Here is a 24167-nt window from a genome sequence, read left to right on the forward strand (position 1 = left end):
AAAAAAACACACAAAAAATATTTATACATAAAGAAATGAATAGTGAATTATTATTATTTTTAAATCATGTAATTCACGTTTTATTTTACATGGAAGCAACTGAATACTTTAATATTATAAAACATATTCTGAAACATGGCTAGAGTATTTTTTTTTTAATGATATTGGTGACTAATATTTTAAACATGGCTAGAGTATTTTATCAATGGTATTGGTGACTAAAAATATTAGTTTTTGTGTGATGTTACAGTACAAACACTAATAGGTGTCAGTAATCCTGATGTATCGGTCAACGCAACAACTATTATATTATTCATTATTCAAACTCTTGCATGCTGCAGGTTTACATGAGATGCTAGCCCTCCTCACCTCCCAGCTGCATCCAGAAGCTAATCATAAGGAGGACCTGGTCTTCCTCAGGGAGGTCTTCAGTGAGAGGAGCCTCAGCTATCTTATGAAAGTGCGTAATGCTGGAGAAAATGTCTAATATCTTAATAGTGTTTCTGTGAATGATTATCAATCTGTACTGACCTGTCTTGTAGATTCATGTGCGACTGAGGCAGTTCCAGCTCCAGAGTCCGACCCCAGTGTTCCATAGCGCATCCTGCCTGGCCGAAGACGTAAGTGTGTTTCATCTCTACCCTCATACTGCAAACAATCAAATCCTCATTATAACTAATATACATATGTCTTCATAAGATTATATACAATATACACCCATTCAAACAGATACTTGACTCAATAGTCAAAAGTATTATTGATTTGACTGCACTTACACTATTGGATGAGAACTGAGCTGGACAATGACACTGTTTTCTGCAGAACTGCTTAAACGATGAAATTAACTTATTTAATAATTGATGATCTTTACAGTGGAACTGAATCAACACTGAACTTCAGCTGAACAATGACACTATTTTCTTTTAAAGCTGCTGTACAGCCGAAAGGAATTCTGTTTGCATCATTGAATCATTTTCCTGTCATTTTCGCTGTAAAGCTGATTTGAAACAATCTGTATTATATAAAACACTATATAAATAAAGGTGACTTGACAAGATATTAATAAATAAATAAAAAACAGCAAAACAGTAATATAAATGTTTTACTGTTTTCTATTTTAAAACATTTAAAAAAAAATTAAAATGTAACTTATTCCAGTGATTGCAAAGCTGATTTTTTATCAGTCATTACTCCAGTCATCAGTGTCAGTGATCCTCCAGAAATATATGCTCATTTGGTGCTCATGAAACATTTATTCTTTTTATTATTAGTTGGTAACAATCTTACTGAACCCAAACTTTTTAAAGGTTGTGTAGCCTATGCAAAACAGCAACACATTTTTAAGCAATACATTTATAAAATTGAGGATTTATTTTTTACTGGATAACACAATATGAATAAAACAAAAACAAAAACAGTTGCTTAATTCAGAACTATTTCCATGGCAGAAATAGTAATAGTATGCTAGTATGCGTTTTCAAATTCAGCAAGTGATTAAGAAATGTTTTGTACAGGGGCGGTACAACATTATATGCCACTCAATAAAATAATTTATTGAGTGGCAAGGGGGTGGCATGAGGACTGAGCGGTGGCAACACCAAAGCAAGCAAGCATTTAATTACTGTATCTACACTAAATCTATTGTCAGGGGGAATAACTAAACAGTTAAACAGTTTATTTAAGACAGCAAAAACAACAAGAGAGTCAGGATGTCATGGGTGCAGATGTCAAATCCTCAGCAGCACCTGAGACTGCAATGGATGAGATGGAATAGAACCCAGGCAAAAAGTCCAGTGAATAAATCCACAACTGGCGAGGAAAGTATTCCAAGAACAGGCAGGAACTGGAACACAGGAAACAGGAGAAAAGAACTGCACAAGAAAAACAGGATGTGAGCACCACAATAATCCGACAAAGACAGAGTAAACACAGCAACTATAAATAGAGGAGCTGACGAACCACAGCTGACGCCGATAGCTCATCAGTGATCATGAGTTGTCCAGCAACGCAGGTAACGGACACACACACAAAACCTGACAGGATGAACTCACAGCTGTGACGAAATCTAGCGCAATATGGGACCAAGGTCTCAAAGGGACAGACAACGGCTGAAGGAGTCCCACCGGGGGCTGATTGGAAGTCTTACAACTAGCACAAACTGAGCAGGCCAAAACAAAACTACGAATGTCACGAGCCATAGATTGCCACTAGAACCACTGCTTAACCAGAAAAATCGTATGATTCACCCCTGGATGGAACAATGACCCCACCAGATGACATCAGACTGCAAACTCTCAGGCACAAACAAACGGCCTGGTGGGAAACCAGACAGAGGCTTTACCCCTTGTAAGGCATTGCGAACCTTCGACTCGATCTCGCAGGTGACCACAGAAAAGATCAGTTTCTCTGGCACAATAGAATCAGGAGAGGACGGACGTTCGTAATTATCAAAAATGCGAGACAAAGCATCAGGCTTGATGTATTTAGAGCCCGGACAAGAGGATTTCTCTTCAGAGAAATGGAAAAATCAAAACGACCACAAAATAGAAACTTCCACTAAGCCTGCCTAGAGTTTAAGCGTTTAGCAGATCTAATGTACTCTAGGTTCGTATGATCAGTCCAGACGATGTAAGGCACCCCAGAGCCTTCCAACCACTGATGCCACTCCTCCAACGCCAGCTTGAATGCTAACAACTATGTTACCAATGTCGTAGTTACGTTCAGCGGGTGACAAACAATGGGAATAAAATGCGCAGAGAGAGTCAGAGAGGTGACCAGTTTGCTGTAATTAAGAATAAAATGGCAGTAGAAATTGGCAAAGACCAGAAACCTCTGTGGGTCTTTGCGGGAATCTGAGGTTGGCCAATCCACCAAAGCCTGAATCTTGTCGGGATCCATGCGCACCCCCTCAGACAAGACGAAACCCCAAGAAAAGGACTGACTGTGCATGAAAAACACATTTCTCCGCCTTGACAAAAAGCCCTTTCTCAAGCAGCCTCTAAAGCACCCACATAACGTGCTTAACATGTTCCCGGAGAGATGCAGAAAATATCAATATGTCATCCAGGTAAACATATATGAACTGATCAACCATGTCTCTCTCCCAATGATTGCTTGGAAGACCGCGGGGGAGTTGGACAGCCCGAACAACATGACCAGATACTGGTGTCAAATACAGGTATTAAAAGCGGTCTTCCACTCATTCCCCTCCCTGATGCGGACCAAATTATATATGTTGTGGAGATCCAACTTCGTGAAAACGGAAGCCCCATGCAACCGCTCGAAGGCTGAAGTCATTAAAGGATATGTATTCTTTGCTGTGATGCTGTTCAAACCCCGATAGTCAATACAAAGGCGTAGGGAAGCATCCTTTTCCACAAAGAAGAATCCTGCACCTGCAGGGGAAGAAGAAGAGCGGATGAGTTTGGCTGCAAGAGAATCAGAAATATATTTCTCCATGGCCTCCCATTCTGGAACAGAAAGCGAATATAACCTGCCTTTAGGCGGAGACATACCTGGAAATAAATCTATAGCACAGTCATATGGACGATGTGGAGAAAGAGAAGCAGCCCAAGACTTACTGAACACTTCCTTCAAGTCCAGGTACTCAACAAACAGCGATATGTTGCCAATTGATGTGAGGGTTATGGAGGGAAAGCCAGGGGTCACCTAGGACTACTGGAATGAGAGGAGAATTGATTAACAGGAACCGTATTCAGCATGATTACCAGATGTGATGAGCTTCATCGGACCTGTAGAACGAGTGATGGATGGCAGAGCTTGACCAATGAGAGAGTTGACAGATATGGGATGAGAAAGGGTAACCACAGGAATCTTAAGTTGCTGAGCGAGAGTGAAATTACCTATGTCTCTAGAGTCCAACAATGCTTGCCTGGTATGGGGAGTGGTGGCCCATTGCAGTCTGACCAGGAGGAGAGTGGCTAAAGATGATTTTTCAAAAGTCACACCACCCGTCAGTAACCTGAGAACCATCTGCATGGGTTCCGGATCTAGACTGACCGTAATTCTGGAACACTTAGCCTCTGGAACAAAATACTGATGCACATGCTGATCACGCCGTCATAGACGGGCATCAACTCAAATAGCCAGCTTGATAAGTCCATCCTGATCAGTGGCTAAATCCAGTGCAAATCGATGGCATGGTCTGTAACCGAGCGGTTGCCTTGATGTAAATCCACCAGCACCTGGGCTGTGAAGCGCTCAGTCAAACGTCAAATCTCGTCGACGAAGGCCTTTAACGAGGAAAAGCCTGGATGTTGATTCTGCCAAACCTATGCTGTTGCAAGGTTGTTAATAAATGCTGGGTAAACGGATCACGTGACTCCTTTTTTTACGTTTTAGGATGGCTACCAGTACAATTTAGGACAGTATAAGATTATGATGTATGTTTTTAAAATACTTCACGGAATGGCACCAGAATGCTTAGCTGAGCTTATTAAACCCTGTAGTCCAGGCGTAATACTAAGATCATCGAAAAAAGGTTCTTCTAACTATTCCATTTATTTCCATTCAAACTAGGGATGGAAACTGATATAAAAACATTAGGCTTAAAAGATTCCCTATCCTGTGGCTCCCTCTAATTGACAACCTTCATATTTCAGTTTAAATGGCTGATAGTTTAGAATTTGCAGTTAGCATCATAAATTCATTAGGGGTCCAATTCACCTTTGTTGCTTGTACCCCTAATAACAAAATAGCAATATCCAGGGTACCAAGACCCTGTCTATTAATCACTTCAACACATTCTAAAGTTCATTATAGGTCTATCACTACTACATAAAGGAGAGTTTATTAATATTATGGGCTACATGGATGACATAAAAATCAGAAGTTTTAGTGCCTCAAGTTTACAAGGCCATACAAATTCCTTTATGCATGCATAACATGTTGTAGAAGACTCCACAACAACATTAGGAAACTTTAAAATAGCATAATAGGGGTCCTTTAAATTAGTTAAATGAAATCTTAAGGCAAAGAGTTGTGAGAGAATGAGATGCGTGTGAGATCAGTGTCTCTGTCAGCAGCGGCTGGTTTTAAAGGGCCCCTATTATGCTATTTTAAAGTTTCCTAATGTTGTTGTAGAGTCTCCTACAACATGTTTGCATGCATCAAAGGTAAAAAAAAAACTGTTTAATTTCCTCATAATATACATTTGCCCATCATCACATTTTCAATGACTCTCAAACAACTCGTCAAATGAATCAAGCGATATACTCTGCTCTGATTGGCCAGACAGCTCAGTCTGTTGTGATTGGCCTGCCGTGTACAGCGCGTCGAAAACAAAAACGCCCATTGCCATAACAATGTCAGCTCTGCTTGTCCTGAGGCTTCCTACACTGTGAACTAAACACAGTAACGAACAATGACGTCGATTTTACCATATCAATGCGAGCGCGAGTCCGATGATGAAACATTTAAAGAACTAGTTATTCAACCCGAACCTCCATCGCAAGGACGACTCGAGCAAGATGCTACTCAGTGATACACTACTGAGGTACACTATGAATGTAAGTATGTTGCAACTTAATTCCTCACCATCAGCATAAAAGGGTAACTAAACCATGGACAGTATATAAACTGGACACAGCGACCCCATAGGTTTCAACGGAGAAAAGTGAAGTCAATTAGAAGCTCTCACTTCCTGATGGCTGAGCATACTGCGCAGACACAAACTGAGCTTGACGACGTAGATGTGACGTGAGCAACCAGTCTGTCTTCTAGTAGCTGTGCCAAGAGAAATCTGAATCATTCCCTTCCGAAACTTGCAGAGACGGAGAGTGTGAGTAGGAGGTGTCCATGAGCTTGGAGCAGGAGCAACTTTCGCTAAGTATTCTGATTAATTACTTTGTCGTTTTGCCTCCACGTCCCCCCGATTGCGCGCAAGCTTCTCCTCCTGTCCATACGGTAATCTCTCTACTGTGCGACAGAGAGTTGCATGGTTATGACGCAATCGTTAGCCTATTTTTACAAAAACTGCATCTACGGGGCCATAACGTAAGATACAAGGTAATGGAGCCTGCATCTGAGATCTGCAGTGACGGATTAATTGACAGCTGCTCTCAGACTCTAAAATGGAGAGTGACTCACAGGGTCGCAAGACGACGTAAAGTACATGCATCTGATGAGTTTTATCGAGTTGATCAATAACGCGCGCTCTCTGTAGGCATATTCATATTTTGCCGCCATGTGAAAAAATCCAGCAAAATGCGCCAGCGCGTTTGTTGTCCCCAGAGGATTAACTTTAGCCTAACCATAAATTGTGATTATATATGATCACTCACATCAAGACGCCGCTGCGGTGGTGGAGTCCATGCAGGAGGGGCAGCATTTGGCACTGCGTCGCTTTTCAGCGGGAGCTGTGTGCAGAAGCCCATTTCCACCTCTATTGCGTACATAGATATATGCGTTGCAGAAGCAATCCCGCGTAAAATTCAGGTTGCACACTTGAGCTCCAATGGCGCCTAATTCCCAAGTCTGCTGGAAAGCTATTGTGGCAATGAAGGAATACACATTTCAGGGCTTAGGCCCAGGCAGTTTGCAGACTACGCCACGATGGGACTTACACCCAAATAATTGAGTATTTTGTTCGACCAGGCACTCAAGTTCGTTGATGGATAGCCAGAGACAGTGGTCCAGTACAAAAATAGAATTTTTATTTTCACTCCAACAATGATTGAGATTTCACAGTAAACAACATGCATTGTACACCAAATCAAATAAAACACACACTCAGTATTCACTCCACTCACTATACTCACAACGCACACACACCCCCGAGAGAGGAGGGGAATAGGGCGGAATCTTACCAGTGGGAGGCTAGTGGCTCAAGCAATGAGCATCCATGAAGAACACCCCAATCACACGTGTCAAATTTCACACACACACCGCAAGAGAAATTACCACACTTGGTGAACACGCAGCCACAGCAAACCAAGGGACCCGCCACCGCAAGGGGCACTGCTCCCACTGGCAGTTCTCAGCACATAGACAATGGACAGACTATGGAAGTTAAACAAAATTACACAAAAATTACAATACACAATGTTTAATAAGCCACCCGTTCTAAAGCCCAAGGTGATACTTGGATTAGCAATATGAACAGACTCACAATCACACAATAAATCAAAATAAACAATTAAACATGGACAAACCACATAAAAAAGGTCAAACAAAAGAAATCAAAATTAGGCCAATCCTTTTGGATATCAGCAGCAAGAAAAGGCCTCCATACAAGAGTTAAAAGAAATAAACAAAACAATTAACGTGGTGTCAGTCCATCAAACACTCTACACAAACACTGATTCACAACAATGACAGGAATAATCAGTGTTAAACAGGCAACGATGTAACCCGCCGCCTGTTAACCACAGGTTTAATAATCCTTGGTCCCGTGTGAAAAGGCAGGGTACGACGAAAATCCATAAACACGTAACGTGAAAAGCATAAGCAAAGCAGCAGATGTTCAGCGTCGATGTAGCCAACTGGCGGCCGCACCCCCGGTTAAATAGCACTGTAGGATGCGAGGGAAGGCTGCAAGGAAAAGACGCGAGGACGGAGGAATCGAATGTAACTTTTTTTTAAACATTGGAATACTTGATCACTCAAGCGTCACTTCATCGCGTCATCAGCTGCGCTCAAAGGATCTGCCCTTATGTTGTTGAAGTTTGTTTATTTAAGAAATTCATAATAAATAATAATAAAGCAAAATACCCTGTTGAAATATGTGAGATGTGTGGTTTATATAAACTGCAAAGGTAAAGTATAAATTAAAATGATTGTGACCGATGTGAAGGGGGAGGAGAATTTAGACGTGCGTCACGTTTAAGTCGATAAAGCTCTTCCGCATAGGATACACCTGTGTATCCTCGCTCATGACTCCTCAGGAAGCCTCCTAACTCCTCGATCCTCGACTCCTCGCGGTGCAATTAGAGAATAGAGCTCGGGATCGTTGCGTCACGCCGCAATGCATTGTGGGAATCACGGTACGGAAGTAGATGTACTGTATAGTAGGCAGTAGGTAACGTTGATCATTTGGTCATTAATTTAGGTTATTTTTTGGAAAATGGTTCAGTATTGCTGTATTGTGAACTGCTGTAATCGGTCTCATGATCGACAGGGCAAACGCCTCATAAATCATATTAGTTTTCCCTATTTTTGTCGGATGGCTTGGGTCGCCGCTGGTCGTCAATATACTACCGGACGAAAACAGTGGATTATTGCACGTATGATAAATTACTCCTGAAGTGTAACAAACCCGCATAGACAAGCTTCGTAGCTCACAGAATCTGACAAGTGTGTGTGTCACCACTGATGCTTGGTTAACGGTGCGAACGATTGTTTTCTCCGCGTTTACTTTGTAGATCTGCAGATCTTGCTCTCATTCATTTGTGAAATGCAAGTGAGCCTCCAATGACAAGTTTTTAAATTGATCGGAGCAGAGACTTCAAACAGAAAGCACAAAGCCTTTCTTTAAAGTTAATTTCGTTTTGCATTAATTTGTATTTTAATAAATATATCTATATAGAAATGTCTACTTTTAAACAAACAATTCAAAACGAAAGAAAACAGACAGCTCTCTGCTTATGTACGTTAATCCGTATGCAATGTGCATTTCTCTCTGGCGCGTTCCACTAACGTTACAGCGAAGATCGCCAGTCGTCAACCTCATCTTTGCAGCCGACTGACAAAAAAACCCCCCACTTGTTTATTAATAAACAATTAAAATGTGTGTGTGTGCGTGTGAATGTGTGTGTGTGAATGTTGTTGCCGAGGGCACATGAAATTGTTAATCCGGCCCTGGATAGGAGAAAATACCAGGGAAACTGAGGCTTGGTAAGTTTTCATATTACTCCAGGCTTTGTTCATAGGGATCGATTCCGCCTATAATCAACTTTTTTTTTAAAGTAGCGTTGTTTGGCTTCATTATGAAGTTTGTCCTTATATGGTATAGCCAACTTTTTTGTGTCACGGTCCATAACTCTTTCTGGATACCGGCCGGCTATGCTAATATCTTATAAACAGGCTTTTGCGGTGCCTCTAAAATGGCCGCCGTTACCCACAATGCACCATTCCATAACATCTACGCCCGAGCTCTATTGAGATGTCCTTCAAGATGGCTGAGCTCGATCGGTTTCCGGGTCATAGGATGGAGGACGGAGGAGAGAGGAGACGAGGAGGGATATTGAAAAGCACCCCAGGTCGCTGGGCAGGTAAACAAGACAAGTCGCGTACCGGTGACATCATTTGTCAAAAGAAAAGTCCCGGTTTATAACGGGGTGTAGCCCTCGCGATTGGCTCAAAGTTAACTGCCCAGAACCACTCACAGCTGCAGCAAATTAGCGTCACTTCAGGAGGCATGAGCCAGACAACTGCATCCTACTACACTATGCAGTCCACTGACCACTGTACTAAATACAGATACATCTACGCTAACTTGAAGCTACCCTAACTGATGCAATACTATGCGTGGTAGCTCGTACCAAGGAGGGCGTGGTCGGTGAGCTCGTACCAAGGAGGGCGTGGTGAGCTGGAACCTGCTTACGTCACCTGCCACCGCTTACGTCACCTGCCACCGCAAACATCCAATAGGAAAATTCAACTGCAGTAGCCACCGTTCAACCTGAAGAGGGCAGCACTCAGACGTTTTTACACCATATATTGTAGAATTAAAACACTTTATATGCAAAAGTCAAAAAAGTTACTCGAATCAATGAACAGCACTAATAAAGCCCCATTCTTACAGATCATTAACTAAAAAAAGTTGGTTTAGGGTTTAGTTACCCTTTAACAAGTGAATGTCCATCAACCAACCGATTATTTTACTTGTACTAATTTATTTACAGAGTATTTTTCTAATATATTGCGGTGAACACGTGGAAACTGTATCAATAACAGTTCACGTATACATAAGCTGAGCTCTAGCGTGAATGATCTGATGTAACATAAACGTTGGTAAAACAAATATTTCCTCAAAGTAGTGAGAACGACAGACAATCTGCATTAATAGACACAGTTTTAAGTAATAGTGGCCCACAACTGATTAGCAGAAGTATTTCAGAAAGACAGTGATAACGTGAGTTAGTCAGTTAGCAGGAGACCTACACAATATAAAACTCAAAACTAAGTATTTTGATCACCATCTTTCAAGAGCCACTGGTTTGCAAATCCTCCATTGAACTCTGAGATTTGAGAAGCAGTCGTCAGTGAAATAAAGGGAACACAGCAAAAATGTAGGATTATACTGCTGTGATATCGTGGTAAAGATTAACTTTAACCACTGATTCTTCACATGCTCGTCCTTGGGCAGTAAAAAAAAAAAAAAAAACGGTCTTTACCTTCACATTCTAGAGCACAGCGCCGTCTTCTCGACATGATGCTGTCCAGCATCCACAGGAATCAACTGCCGGTTTGAGGTTCAAGTTTTCCCTGGTGTCTGCGCACGCAATAAGTGGGCGGGCAATATTCTAATGTTTCGTCTTGACCTCACAACGAAACGGCTAATGACTCGTTTGAAAAACAGTTCATTTCATTGACTCAGAGTCGACTCTTTACTTTTGAAAGACAATAACTTTATATACGGTGCACTTTCAGATTTAAAACTTTGCAGCATGTTTTCATTCGCTTACAGCTATGTTACACACTACATGAAAGGTCATTTTCAAAAATCCATAATAGGGACCCTTTAGGACTGCTGTCCAGAATGAGGCTAGGACATACAGGATTAAATAGAACTTTTTTCATAATGAAAAAGCATTTTGATGGAATATGTGAATATTGCAATAGTCAAGAGACAATTGAGCAAAGATTGATTTCACAACTTGGTGAGAACCAGATGACATTACATTTACATGATATACTGCAAAGAGGATCTGTTGAAATTTGTTTTAATTTTTTTGTTTTCTTTTTTGAAGATAACTGGGTTATTAAAAATTATTTAAGTAAGTGTAGGTTGACCTCTTGATTCACACTCCAGTCCAGATGGTAGCGGTAATGCACCAAAAAGCTGGTTGCCAACCGCCATAGAAAAAGAAGAAGAATAATAAGAAGAATTTAAGACTGCTCAGTCTGCTCTTATGAGGATACTTGACAAAACGGACATTTAAGCATAATTGCGTGTGTTAGTATTCATTCAACTTCAAGCCAAAACAGAACTCGATCAATTTGTCTTGGCTTGAATGGTTTAAAATTTGTATGAATAAAAGTGCATCATATAATGTAATGCCAGCCAAAGGATGACAGAAAAAAAGGATGCAGCGTTAATTGCGTTAAATATTTATCACTGAGTCTTCTTTTCCCATTTCTACCAGTGATTCAACTTCCCGCGTCTACTACCTGCGCAGATATCAACAGGGCAACTGGGTTGTAGGTTGCCAGGTTGAGCTCACAAATGGGTTGAAATTTGTATGTGTTGATTGTGTGAGTAGGGTGCGTTTCATACAAGATCTGGCAACTGGACAACCTTGGAATAATATTGATGTGATTATTCATATAACGAGGTTTGGGCCATACAAATTACGGGAGTTTCACGGGAGAAATAACAAAACAGGAGGGGGGAGCCGGGGCGGTTGATGGGTTTGAAATACGGGGAGAGTCCCGGGGAAAACGGGAGTGTTGACAGGTATAGCCAGCTCTGCACAATTTTCCCATCTTTTTCTGCACATAGGCTTATGACTTGAGAAGCAACCATGAGCGGCTCTCTAAAGTCTTACATGAATTCATATGAGAATTTGTTTTTTTTGTTTGTTTTTTTTGTCTAGGGTTGCAGCTTTGCTAAAGATCTTGTAGTTTGTGCACGCTATCGTCGTTGTGTAGTATGAGCTGCTAAGACAAGAAGTTGACAAGAAAATGTGTGTAGTGTGAGCACCATGGCAACTCATGTAGTCTCATAGTTCTGTACTGTGAGCTTGCCTTTAGTGCGATTCCTTTGAATAAGTGCGAACGCTGCCATCCAAACTCTGGTGCGCACCAAACAAGCGGACAAAGACCGCTGAAAAGATGGGTTTTGGGGCATTTTCACACTGACAGTTTAGTTAGGCCCATGCACAGTTCGCATGAATAATTGGTAATGTGAAAGCTGTCTGTTAGGACCAAACTCAAGGCAGGAAGTTTGCTGCAAACAACCGCTGCAAACCTGCCCAGTGTAAAAATGTCCTTGGTCTGCTTCCAAACCAACTTTGGTGCGGTTCGGATGAAATATGAACGCAACACGGATCAAAGACGTAAACAAACCAAAAACAGGAAGCCGAGACCTAAAAAGGATGGAATGCTCATGCATAGGCCAACCTTCTTTTCTCGTCATAATCGTGATGTTGCCATCAGAGTTCAGTACAGGCGTCAGAACCGCGTCTCCTCGCAGCAGTATGGTGACTGGGAGAGGACATGTTCGGTTCACTTAGTTTTGTCGTGGCCACAACATATAAACTCGTGGGAACGTGATATTAAGTCGTGGCCAGGCACGAGATTGTATGTTGAGCGAACGACATCCGTTTCTCGTTGCCACGACTTAATGTTGAGGGAATGACATTCGTTTATCGTGGCCACGACTTAATATGTTGAGGAAACAGCATCTGTTTCTCGGGGCCACGACTTAATATTTGAGGAAACAGCATCCGTTTCTCGTGGCCACGACTTAATATTTTGAGGGAACGACATCCGTTTCTCGTGGCTTCCAGTTTTATAACATGTGGGAACCGAATCTTCACACGCGATTCGGGCTCCTCCTTTTACCCTGGTCATAATTTACTTTGTTATGTGTTAATATAAGTTTCTCATAATTTGTTTTTGTTTATTGCCTTAAACGGGACTTTATTTGTGACCCGAGTATTTCATTCAAGCCAGCAAATTTCCGACAAAAAAGCCCATTCAACTTAAGAATGCGCATAAGGTGTCTTTCACTTACATACCCATGTTTCGCAGTAGCCAAGGCGACATCTATTGTATATATCTATACCTGCCCGCGCTCTCAGATCACTTGGACGTGGCTGAGTTCAAGAGGTAAAAACTATATAAAAACTGTTCGTTTTCTCACACAAACCGCTCATTTCGTGTCTTAGGCCATCAATGTGTACTTACGATGGGGAATTGTTTAATTTGGACGACAGGGAATTGTTTTAATTTGGACTCTGTGCATGCTGTTTGAGACAAGTGACCATCGACCTGCATTATATGACTGACAGACAAGAACGGTTTGACCTAAAAATATCAAAATTGAAACTACTGCAGAAAAAAAGACACCTACATCTTGGATGCCCTTGAGGTAAGCTAAAACATACCAAAATTTAATTTCAAAGTGAACTATCCCTTTAATGCCAGAGACTGCACTATATCTATAGTTATAGGCTATGTATATATAAATAAATTACATGACATTTCTAATTCAAAGTAAAATGTTATCATCAGTCATCTCCATCTCCGACTACTGTATATGGTTACAGTTTTGACTGGTGTGGTACCCTCAACATAACTCGTGGCCACAAGAAATGGATGTCGTTCTCTCAAAATATGAAGTCGTGGCCACGAGAAAAATATATGATCAACATGATCTCGAGGCCACGACTTTACATCGCGTGGCCAGGACATAATGATGTCGTTACCTCAACAATTTGTTATCACATTCCCAAGACTTAATATGACCTTTCCACAAATTAATATCTCATGGCAACAACATATTATCACGTTCCCACGAGTGTTGTGTGGCTACGACAAAACTAAGTGAACCGAGCATGTCCCCTCCCGGTCACCATAGAAACGAACCAGGCAAACCGAACTACAAGTGTGAACTCACCCTAAAATGCATGTTTTGAGCTGTTTTAACTGAAAGCAACTTGCACTGACATAATTATCTTAAAATATGTCACTGCCATTGTTTTGTCTCATGATGCACACCAGTTATGTTTTTTTTTTTTTTTTTTTTTTTTTTAGGCACGTTTATAAAAGATACGTAAATGTCTTAATTTAACTAAGGCTTAATCCTGGTTTAATCTAAGACCTGTCTGTGAAACCAGGTCAAAGAGATCGTAAAACTAATCCAAATGAATTGAGAGGTTTAGTCCAACATTTCTGAAGAGATACGATCACTTTATATCATGAACAGATTTAATTTAGGCTTTAATTCACATATAATGAATAAAAGCCTAAATTAAATCAATAAATTCCATTTCTTTAGTCAGATCGGAAGGCAAATGTGCCTATATCCATAGCAGTCGGAGAATCTGCACGCCACAAATAGTTACAATGCAGTTAAAAATAAATGAGAAGTGTTGTGGAAAACAATACCTCAAATTTTCCAATTCACAAACACAAATGGAAAAACAATTGAACTGGGCTATGTATCACCTGTTTATGAAGTTGACTAGCATACACAGCACGAACAGCCGTGCAGCAGACGTGTTTTCTTGCCTTTTTTTTTTTTGCGGTAGGCTACATCTTTTTATGTCATCAAAGCGCAGCTGCTAAAATGAGGCACCGAAAAAACTGGTTGCTTTTATTTTTATACTGGGATAAATCTGGGATGCAGATGGGGTGGCAATGCTTTTTTTAGTGTGGCAGCCCGGTATATCCGCCCCTGAATTGTTGTCAGGTTTTGGCATTTTTGATTACACTAGTCTTGTGGTTTGCACTGACAGGTCGCAGAGGAGCTACAGAACGGGCCACTGGAAGACGATGAGAGAGAGCTATTAACACTTCTTACCACTCCACATGTGAAGGTGTGAAAGTCACTTGTGCCTTCTGTAGAGATTTCCCTAACTGTGTGTATATGTGTCTTTTTGGTGAATCATCTCATCTCTAAATACAATTTATGATATTTTTAGAAATAAGGTCAGATGTATATAAACAGTTGCTCCTTTAAATCCATTTGAAAGCCTCAACATCGGTATGCAGATTCTGTTACATATATGAGGCTGACACAATAATTCCTGTTAAATCGGTATTTAAAATAATCTTGGCCTAATTAAGCTTAATTCATTGTAATTTTATTGTGTGCAGCATGACAAAATAGAATCAGATTTGCATTTTACAACGTTCTAATTGGACTCTATAATTTCCTCCATGTGCCCCAGGCATCGGTTTTCTCTATTCTCTCTCTTTTTTTATTACTACTCTAAGTCAATCCATCTCTGTCTGCATATTAATTATCTCTCCCTTTTACACACATACACATTCTTTTTCCTCAGCACTAGTGGATCATCCTGTCAACCTTTGTTATGATTATTCTCTCCATGACCCATCAGGCAGTGCTAACAGTACATGACACGGTTGCACAGAAGAATTTTGAGCCTGTGCTCCCCCCTCTACCAGATGATCTAGACGATGAACTGGAGGAAGAATCAGTGAAGATTGTGCGTTTGGTGAAGAACAAGGAGCCTCTTGTGAGTTTCAGAAAAAAAAAAAAGTAGTACTTTATGCATCAGAACAGGTTACATAAAATGTATTTTACAATGGTGGAGCTGTTTTGTCTATAAAATGGCTATTCTGTCCACCATCATCAAGGCATACGAAATATAGTCTTATATAACTTTCGCAATCGATTGTGTCTCTTAGGGTGCGACCATCCGCAGGGACGAGGTAACTGGAGCGGTGGTGGTTGCTAGGATCATGAGGGGCGGGGCTGCCGACCGCAGTGGTGAGTGACAGACTGGTCCCTGCCCTTCTCAGAATATTTTTTTTTTTACCCTTGCCAACTGTGTGTTTTTACACTGTGGCCAGACAACTATCTCAGCAGATTTGATGTAACATAATCTGTAATGACACAATCAGGGACCATCAAAGTCAAAAACTGTTCAATCTGTGACAGACAACTAAGTGAAGGAATCAAATAACCATTTATTCAATTGTTATGCAAAGAATTTACTGAGAATCTCTGCTATTAGAAATAAAAAATGATTTAATAAAATACAAATCGAATGAAATGAAAATTAGATGTCAGCAACCAAGGAGACTGTAATCACAGCAGAATCATTATTTTCTTGATATTAATAGCATTCATAGCGTTTTTTTTCTGATCACAAGCAAAATATTGACTAAAATCCTTGAGATTATGATTTGCTTTGGGATTACAGATTATACTGAAAATATACAGAGCAGATTTCATGGTTACCATGGAAATTCTGCTGAAATATGATGTGTGCAAAGTTTTCCTATTGAATAAATCTTTTAGAATGCATGCAATTTTATAACATTCAATGAAAAACAAAAAACAAGATTGAGAAATATTTGTAGATAATATGTTTTTCTATACAGTGGGGTCCAAAAATCTGAGACTAATCTGAGATTTTTATTTAATCCTGAAAATAAATAGACAGTTTTAGGATTTACCAAAAAAAAGTTTCAAACAAAGAAATGTTAAAATATATAGGCTACCTATTGTAATTTTGTACTATTTATTTGAATTATTATGAATTATAAAGATAATATATAGTTTATAAAGTAAAAGTATGTAAAATAATGTATAGTATAATGTTATGAAGATCATTTATTATGTCAACTTTAGTATTAAAGGGGCACTTCACCACTGGCCACTGGCAAACTTGCCTGCTTATACAGTAGAAAGGCGAGGGAAAAAAATGAAAAAGGTGCTTCCTGACTAGAGAAAATAGAGAAAAAAGGCTGTTGTCTTCCCTTTTGCCAAATCGGTAGAAAAAGGTCAATATCCATAATGCACTGGGCATGTTGCCGACCATGGCCACTCCCGAGTCCCACCAGTCTAATAGGATATGTTTACCACCACAGTCAAATACAGCCTTGCTTTAGTAGGAAATACTTCTTAGCAATTTTTTTGTAATAATCGAGTGAACTTGTGTTGTTCCTGGGTGCAAGAATTCAAAGAGTAAACGTTTAGTGCGAGTGAGTTACTTTCTGTTCCCAGTGAAGAAACTGCCGCAGAGATAATGTTCTGTTAGTTCCGCCCAACCCCCCAAGCAAAACGCTGTTGCGTACTGGTAAGAAACCGAGATAAAGTTGGCTTGGCTTGGCATTGATATTTGTCAGAGATTGAGCCTCGGAAATCTTCAATAGATTGTTAACGATTAAGCATAATGACAAGAACATGCCGTGTTCGGGTTTTTTTATTATAGGTTTTAAGGTTTTAGGTCTTGAGCACTTGCAACTGATATGTTGCTGGATAAGGACCATCTTTAAAGTATAAAACGAAGAGCATAAACACACAATTATTCCATCCAAATGTTTCACTCTTGAAAAAAGCTAGCAAATAGTGCACAAAGACACTTGAAACATGCACACAAATACACACAACTCTTACATGCTAACATGATAACATAACTTTAAAAAAAGTGGTACAAATAATAGTGTTCCCTTTCGTATACAGTTCACTTCACATTGCATCAGAGAATCTTCTCTGATTGTTATGGGAAAACTCAGTTTTTTCCAAATACAGAAGCCTGATTGGTTCATGCCTGTGAAATTCACAGACAAATGGCCTTTCCCAGCTCGCACTGAACGGCTATCTAGTCAGATTTTCTCGACTGAAGCGCGGAGATTCATCTCCTTGCTGACTCTGATGCAGCGCCATGAATGTGGCTTATGCAGTGCTGCCCTGCATTTCAGGTACATTGTACATTGAGCACTCCAGCCAATTCAGGCAATCGGAGCAGCTTTTTGTGTGCTTCAGAGGCCGCTCTAAGGGGCTGCCAGCTATGAAGCAAAGACTGTCCCTGATCTTGCAGTGCCCCATAGGAGTGAGGGCCCACTCCACCAGAGGGATGACCTCCTCTTGGGCGTAGTCTAGTGGAATATCCATGGCTGACATCTGTGCGGCAGCCGGCTGATCATCGCAGTCCAGTCCACATTTATCAGGTTCTACAGCCTAGACGTACTGTCTCTTCAGGCACAGGTCCTGTTGGCCTAGACCAGGCTCCACCCTCAAGGTTTTTTCTAGACTTGCCATACCCTCAGACTCCGGTCAGTAGAGATGCGCGGATCAGCTCCAACAACACCCGAATCCGCAGCCAAAAACAAATCATCCACCCGCCACCCACTCCCACCAATAATTTTCTCTGATTTAGACATCCGCACCCAACCCGCACCCGATGGTCAAATTACAATTATTCTTATGTGTTAGGCGTGATGATAAATGGATGCTCACCTTCAACAGCAGACTATGCAACGCTAGAGAGCTGATGCGCGCATTTCTAATTGTAACATAATACACTGAGGAATGCTGCTTTTAAATTAACATTTATTTAAAACAAAATTTATTTGACAATTTTATTTTCTTAATGGCATAAACACAGGCTTTACTCCCTTGAAACTTAAACTGGAATGTCACTGTTTCTCTCTCTCTCACACACACACACACACACACACACACAAACATGTTCACTGTTCAGCCCAGTTAATGGCTCGATATACAGTAGGCTAATTTATTAGCACTATCTGTTCGAAATACATATTTATATTATATTAACTACTGCAACTTTTTTTTAACAAAATCTTTGCTTCTAAAGCCTACCGATATACAACAAAAACGGGTGTCAACTCAGCCTAAATGCAAACTGTTAATGGCCTAGTCTTACTTAGACTTTTTCTTTGCACTGTGCAAAAACAGAATTGCATCTACTGTGCCAGGATTGAGGCGATTCCACCTCGTCTTTATATCGCGGCCTAAATGAGCGTTCGCTCACAGCTTGTTGCAGGAATGCACAAGATTCTTATAGCAAGGCACTGGGATGCTCATAGCTATGGCAAGCCGTTTTAACTTTTATTCATTTCCAGGATATGAATTCTTGATATCAACAATTCAATTTTCACTAGTTAAAACGATAGTTATTGATATCAGGAATTAGATTTCTACTAGTAACAATGGCAATTTTTGATATCAGGAATTACATTTCCACTAGTAACAATGCTACTTCTTGATATCCACAATAAAATTTTCACTATGGCAAGCCGTTTTAACATTTAATCATTTAAACCGACTAGTCTCTATTTTCATGCTACTAGTACTTATTTTTTAGATACTAGTATCTATTCCATTAAGTACTAGTACTTATTCATTAGCTACTAGTGCTTATTCTTTAGGTACTAGTACTTATTCAATAGATACTAGTTCTTATTTATTAGATACTAGTACTTATTCATTAGTTACTAGTACTTTGTGATGAAGACGAGCACACCAGCTCGCCTTCGGGGAGAAATGTGAGTCCGTGTATGGACGTAAAAGGATGGCGCACTCGCAGAAGCACTTCGTGCAAGGTGGAATTTATTTACAGTGCCAATAAGAAGACCGTCCACAGTGAAGTATATGTACAGGTGCACACAAAAAGGGAAAGAAAAACCCTAAAAGTACAACAACAAAAAGATAAAGATGAAAACTCTTTAACAAAAACGTATCTACAGTACACAAAGGTTTTGTTCGCTTGAGGCACCACAGTTGCACTCTCGCTTTCTGACTTGGTTAACAAGTGATGACTTTAGGTTTGGCCAGAGCCATAGAGAGAGAGAGTTGCGACACTCCCATAGACCTCCGTTGTAAATAATGGCGGCGCTTTTAACCGCCTACTTCCGGGATTTGAAGATCGGAATAGTTCCAAACACTGTCATTTGGGCGTTGGACACCATTCACTTACATTGCTGCGCGTCGAGTTGTTCCAGAGTTAAGTTGCTGAAATATCGACCTCTTTTGAATTGTCAACTGTCTATATTGTATCAGAGGCCCTTTGCGATGCTTATACTGGTCTTCATTTGTACATGCACAGCGTAATTATTTATATTTTATGTTGGTTGTTTCAACCAATTTTCAAGCACTGCCTGCTAGCTAGTTAGCTAGCGCGACTTCGTCAGCTAAGAGTTCGGTAATGAATCGCTACCACCTTTATAGCAACTTTTATTTATTTTAATTTTTTGGGATATACTAACTTTTCATTATGTTATTATTGTCTTGAGTGAAGCGGCTTGTGAGAACAATGCTGGACCTTTAGGATTGTTATGGCCATCACCAGTCCTGTCTGTTTCATGGATCACCTGCCCCTGGTTTTTGTTTTTCTTGTTCACACACACAAGCACACATTTTTGTTGTCTGTCATTGTTTAATAAAAAATATTTTATTTGAAAACCTTCATTTGTATCAGCCATGCTTAAATTCGTTTTTAATCTGTTATAGTTTTGATAATGTGTATGGCCTTAATCTTAAAATAATATTCTTAGTCTTAACATGATTATGTTTCACGTTGTGGTCCTGAGGATGGCCACTTTCATCAGAAGAAGTGAGCTAGCTTCTAAGCGAATTCTGAACGCACCGCCACGGCAAACCTCTTTGCGTGATCAGGAAGGTAGGCTAATGGCTGAATCAAAATTTATAAGCAAAATCACGGGAATCAATAGCCTAATACAGCCCAGTTGTGCTAAAATAAATATCATGAGACGTCCATCATCAGATGAATGATATGGAAAAGTTAAGTTAGAGCCGCTAAAGCCAGTGCTACTACCCATGCGAACATGAACACTAAGCTTTTCCCTCCAAAAATATAGCCTAAAACTTATCTCCAAATGCAAAACTGACATTAACAAAATGCAATAATGCAATAACAGCTGAAAAAGTACTTGGGTGTGTGTTTTATTTTATATTTACCGTTCAATAATGCAATCGCTGCTGTCTGTCCCATAGAAGAACATGACAGCCAGCGTACGTTTTGGAACTATTGGGGCTTACATGAACCACGTGACAGCCATAGCGGCGACATCAAAGAGTGTCGCAACTCTCTCTCTCTATGGCTCTTCTTCTTCTTCTTGCTTTTTTTACGGCGGATCGCAGACAGATATGTGCATTACCGCCACCTATCTAGGAAATGGACCATTGACACAACTATAACCTCTATTTACCCGCACAGAGGCTTCATAGAGTTTCATCCGGCGCTGCGTGTTCAGCTCCTCCGTCTACTCTCAGCCCCCATGACAGGTAGATCTCTATGGCTCTGGGTTTGGCCTTGGCTTAAATAGGCCAAACCCCGCCCCTTTTTGGGACACACCAATTCCCGAAACATATAACAATTAATACACACACAAATACTTAATCTATTTAATTATCCATTCCCAATATATTATATATATTAATAATACACATATACCCAAATAAAACACATAATACATTCACACATAATACACAACACATAATTTTACCATTTGACTACACACCTATTCACACTAGACAATGGTTTCGTCTGCTTCCGGTTTCGATGCGCCGACGCGACCCTGCCATGACGTCATAAACGGCCGCCGCTCGATCGTTCAGTTCGGCCGATGGCGCCGGAAGACTGACTACGCCCACACGGACAAACAACACGAACGAAACAACCAGACAGTGGAATGTAAGTGTATGAAATGACCGGGGAATGAATATGGAAAGGAGAGTGGAGAAATGGATGAATGTCCAGGTGCTATCATCATCGCGTGTGCACCCGTTCCTATGATAGCGTCTATGGCAGGGAGGAACGAGATGTTGATGAATGAGGTCAGTATGTATGTGCGTATATATGCATGTATGTGTTTGTGCCAGTGCTGCTTCCCCAGCGGTGGCAGCTAATGTGACTTTATCACATCCTTATTATTAGATACTAGTACTTATTCATTAGATACTAGTACCTATTAAATAGATACTAGTACTTATTCCAATAGTGACTAGTAACTATTCTTTTGTTACTAGTAACAAATAAAACATTTTTGCCATTGACTTCTATGGGGATCTGTCATTCAGATATCAACTATTCAGTTCTGACTAGTATGTATTCCAATTGTGACTAGTACATATATATTAGATACTAGTAGTTATTAGGTACTAGTACTTATTTTTTAGATACTAGTACCTATTACTAGATACTAGTATGTATTCAATAAATACTAGTACTAAGTCATTAGATACTAGTACCTCTTAAATAGATACTAGTACCTCTTAAATAGATACTAGTACCTATTAAATAGATACTAGTACTTATTCAATAGATACTAGTACTTATTCAATAGATACTAGTACTTATACTAGTACTTATTCATTAGATACTAGTACCTATTAATTAGATAGCCTACTAGTACTTATATAAATTAGCTACTAGTACTTATACTACAGGGCCGTTGAATGCTTGAATCTGATTGGTTGACGAACGTTCTAAGGTGTGCATTATTTTCAGGGAAACGCACAGCTAAAGTAGTTCCAGGCAGGTCTTGACCGCATTACAGTTCCATATCACTTCGCGTAGTCAACTGTAATAACGGAAAATAGGATACAATTCATAACAAGAAAAAACATTTAGCCCCGTGCGCTTGATCTACAATTTTCAATGTCTAGCTTCACAATCAATGGAAACATGCAGTTTAATTTTAATAAATAAAGTATATAGTCCTATATAATCAATAGAAAATTAAACTGAATATAGGCTAAATAAATGGATAGTCCTGCAGCACGGATTTTTATTGCAGATAATTTAACAAATAAATAATTATTGATAGGCCTACTTGTTAAAAGGGCTTTGTGTTTCATTTATTTGGCTACTGTCATCTGTCAATAATAGAAAAAAAAGAATGAACGAATTAATTAAAACGAATTGAATTAATAAATAAAAAATAATGACGCACATGCTTTTCTGTCTCATTATTGCAACATCTCTCTCTAATAGCTGCATTAATAACTGCATAAAGCCGGTAACACACTTTAAGGCCGGTTATGAATGTAATTTGATACTTATGACTGATCATGCCCAAACGCGTGTTCAGCGCGTTCAGTCTGTGTTCAAAGTCGGTGTTTAAAATCTGCTGCAGTCGATGAAAACAGTCAGAGAATGTGTCAGCTAGTCGTGTGTCCCCAGCATTAGTCTGCTATCAGCGGCTCAAACCTCCGTTACTAACTCTGAAATTACGTTTTGGAATTAGCAACGGAGGCATGGGATTAGATGCGTAAGAAATTAGTCCTACATACAAGAGCGTTTTAATGACAAAAACTTTACAAACGTCTTGAAATACATAATCTGAACAATGTTTCGAAGTGTGGTAACTGTAGTATAAGCGGAATAATTGACTTCAGGCCGTTGAATTATTAGAAAAATAATGCACACCCGAGGTGTAACCCACCCAGCACCAGACGTCATTAAGACGTTGTTTTTTGGGCTAAATCAAGTCGGCCCGTCATAGTCTTCATTTAGCCCAAAAATAGACGTTGAAATTTGGGCTTTGTTTGGTCCGTCTGATTTGGTCCAAATTTAGCCCAAACATAGACGTTGAAATTTGGGCTTTGTTTGGTCCGTCTGATTTGGTCCAAATTTAGCCCAAACATAGACGTTGAAATTTGGGCTTTGTTTGGTCCGTCTGATTTGGTCCAAATTTAGCCCAAACATAGACGTTGAAATTTGGGCTTTGTTTGGTCCGTCTGATTTGGTCCAAATTTAGCCCAAACATAGACGTTGAAAATTGGGCTTTGTTTGGTCCGTCTGATTTGGTCCAATTTTTGCCCAAAAAATTACTGCAAATTTGGCTTTGTTTATTTAACCCAAGACGGTCGTCTGTTTTGGACCACATATAACCCTAATATAGCATAAATACAATTAAAGTCTATTGTTAGCAAGTAAAGAAATAGATTGTAGAAATAGTTTCAAAGTTACGTGTTGCACATCCCAGAAATACGTTATCTGTAAGCACCTATACGTTCGCAAACCATATAAATACCTATGATTTGGCATAAATCCAACAAAACGCCTCCCTAGTTTATATCTCGTTGAAAACGCTTGTGCTGTTTTGAAAATTCAACAATTACTACATTAAATATGCCTATAATGCATCCATAAAAAACATCATTAGTTTAAACACCGTAGACCCCTTATCAATTCCTCGTTACATCTGTACATTTTTGTAGCCTATATGAGAAAATGTTCATAATTATATCATGTAGATTTTGCTGTTTTATTTCTACACCACGTTTACCATTTCTAAAGGTAGACCTGTATATTGGGCGACGCTAGGGAGGGACTAGCAGGTGCTTCAGCACCCCCAAGAAAGACCAAAGCACCCCGATAGCACCCCTAAAAATGATTTCTGGAAGCAATTATATTCAGGCTGTATTCTATGGAAGCCCTGAACCGCATTTTGAAGAAAGAATAAAAACTCTTCTTGTTATTTCGAGATATTAAGTCGTTATTTAAAATCTCGTT

The 24167-nt window shown here is 39.9% G+C and overlaps 1 protein-coding gene across 4 annotated transcripts in view; it reads left to right on the plus strand.

Annotated features, from left to right (window-relative positions):
• mpp3b (MAGUK p55 scaffold protein 3b) overlaps positions 1 to 24167 on the plus strand; it is a 58870-nt gene that overhangs the window by 9590 nt on the left and 25113 nt on the right. For all 4 annotated transcript variants that reach the window (XM_082152754.1, XM_082152756.1, XM_082152757.1 and 1 more), the window contains exons 3-7: positions 342 to 460; positions 543 to 620; positions 14646 to 14726; positions 15252 to 15389; positions 15562 to 15643. In XM_082152754.1, the coding sequence (XP_082008880.1) occupies positions 342 to 460; positions 543 to 620; positions 14646 to 14726; positions 15252 to 15389; positions 15562 to 15643 (498 nt within the window). The remainder of the gene's footprint in view (positions 1 to 341; positions 461 to 542; positions 621 to 14645; positions 14727 to 15251; positions 15390 to 15561; positions 15644 to 24167) is intronic.

Source organism: Leuciscus leuciscus, assembly GCF_965113295.1.
Source record: "Leuciscus leuciscus genome assembly, chromosome: 21".
Lineage (NCBI taxonomy): Eukaryota > Metazoa > Chordata > Actinopteri > Cypriniformes > Leuciscidae > Leuciscus > Leuciscus leuciscus.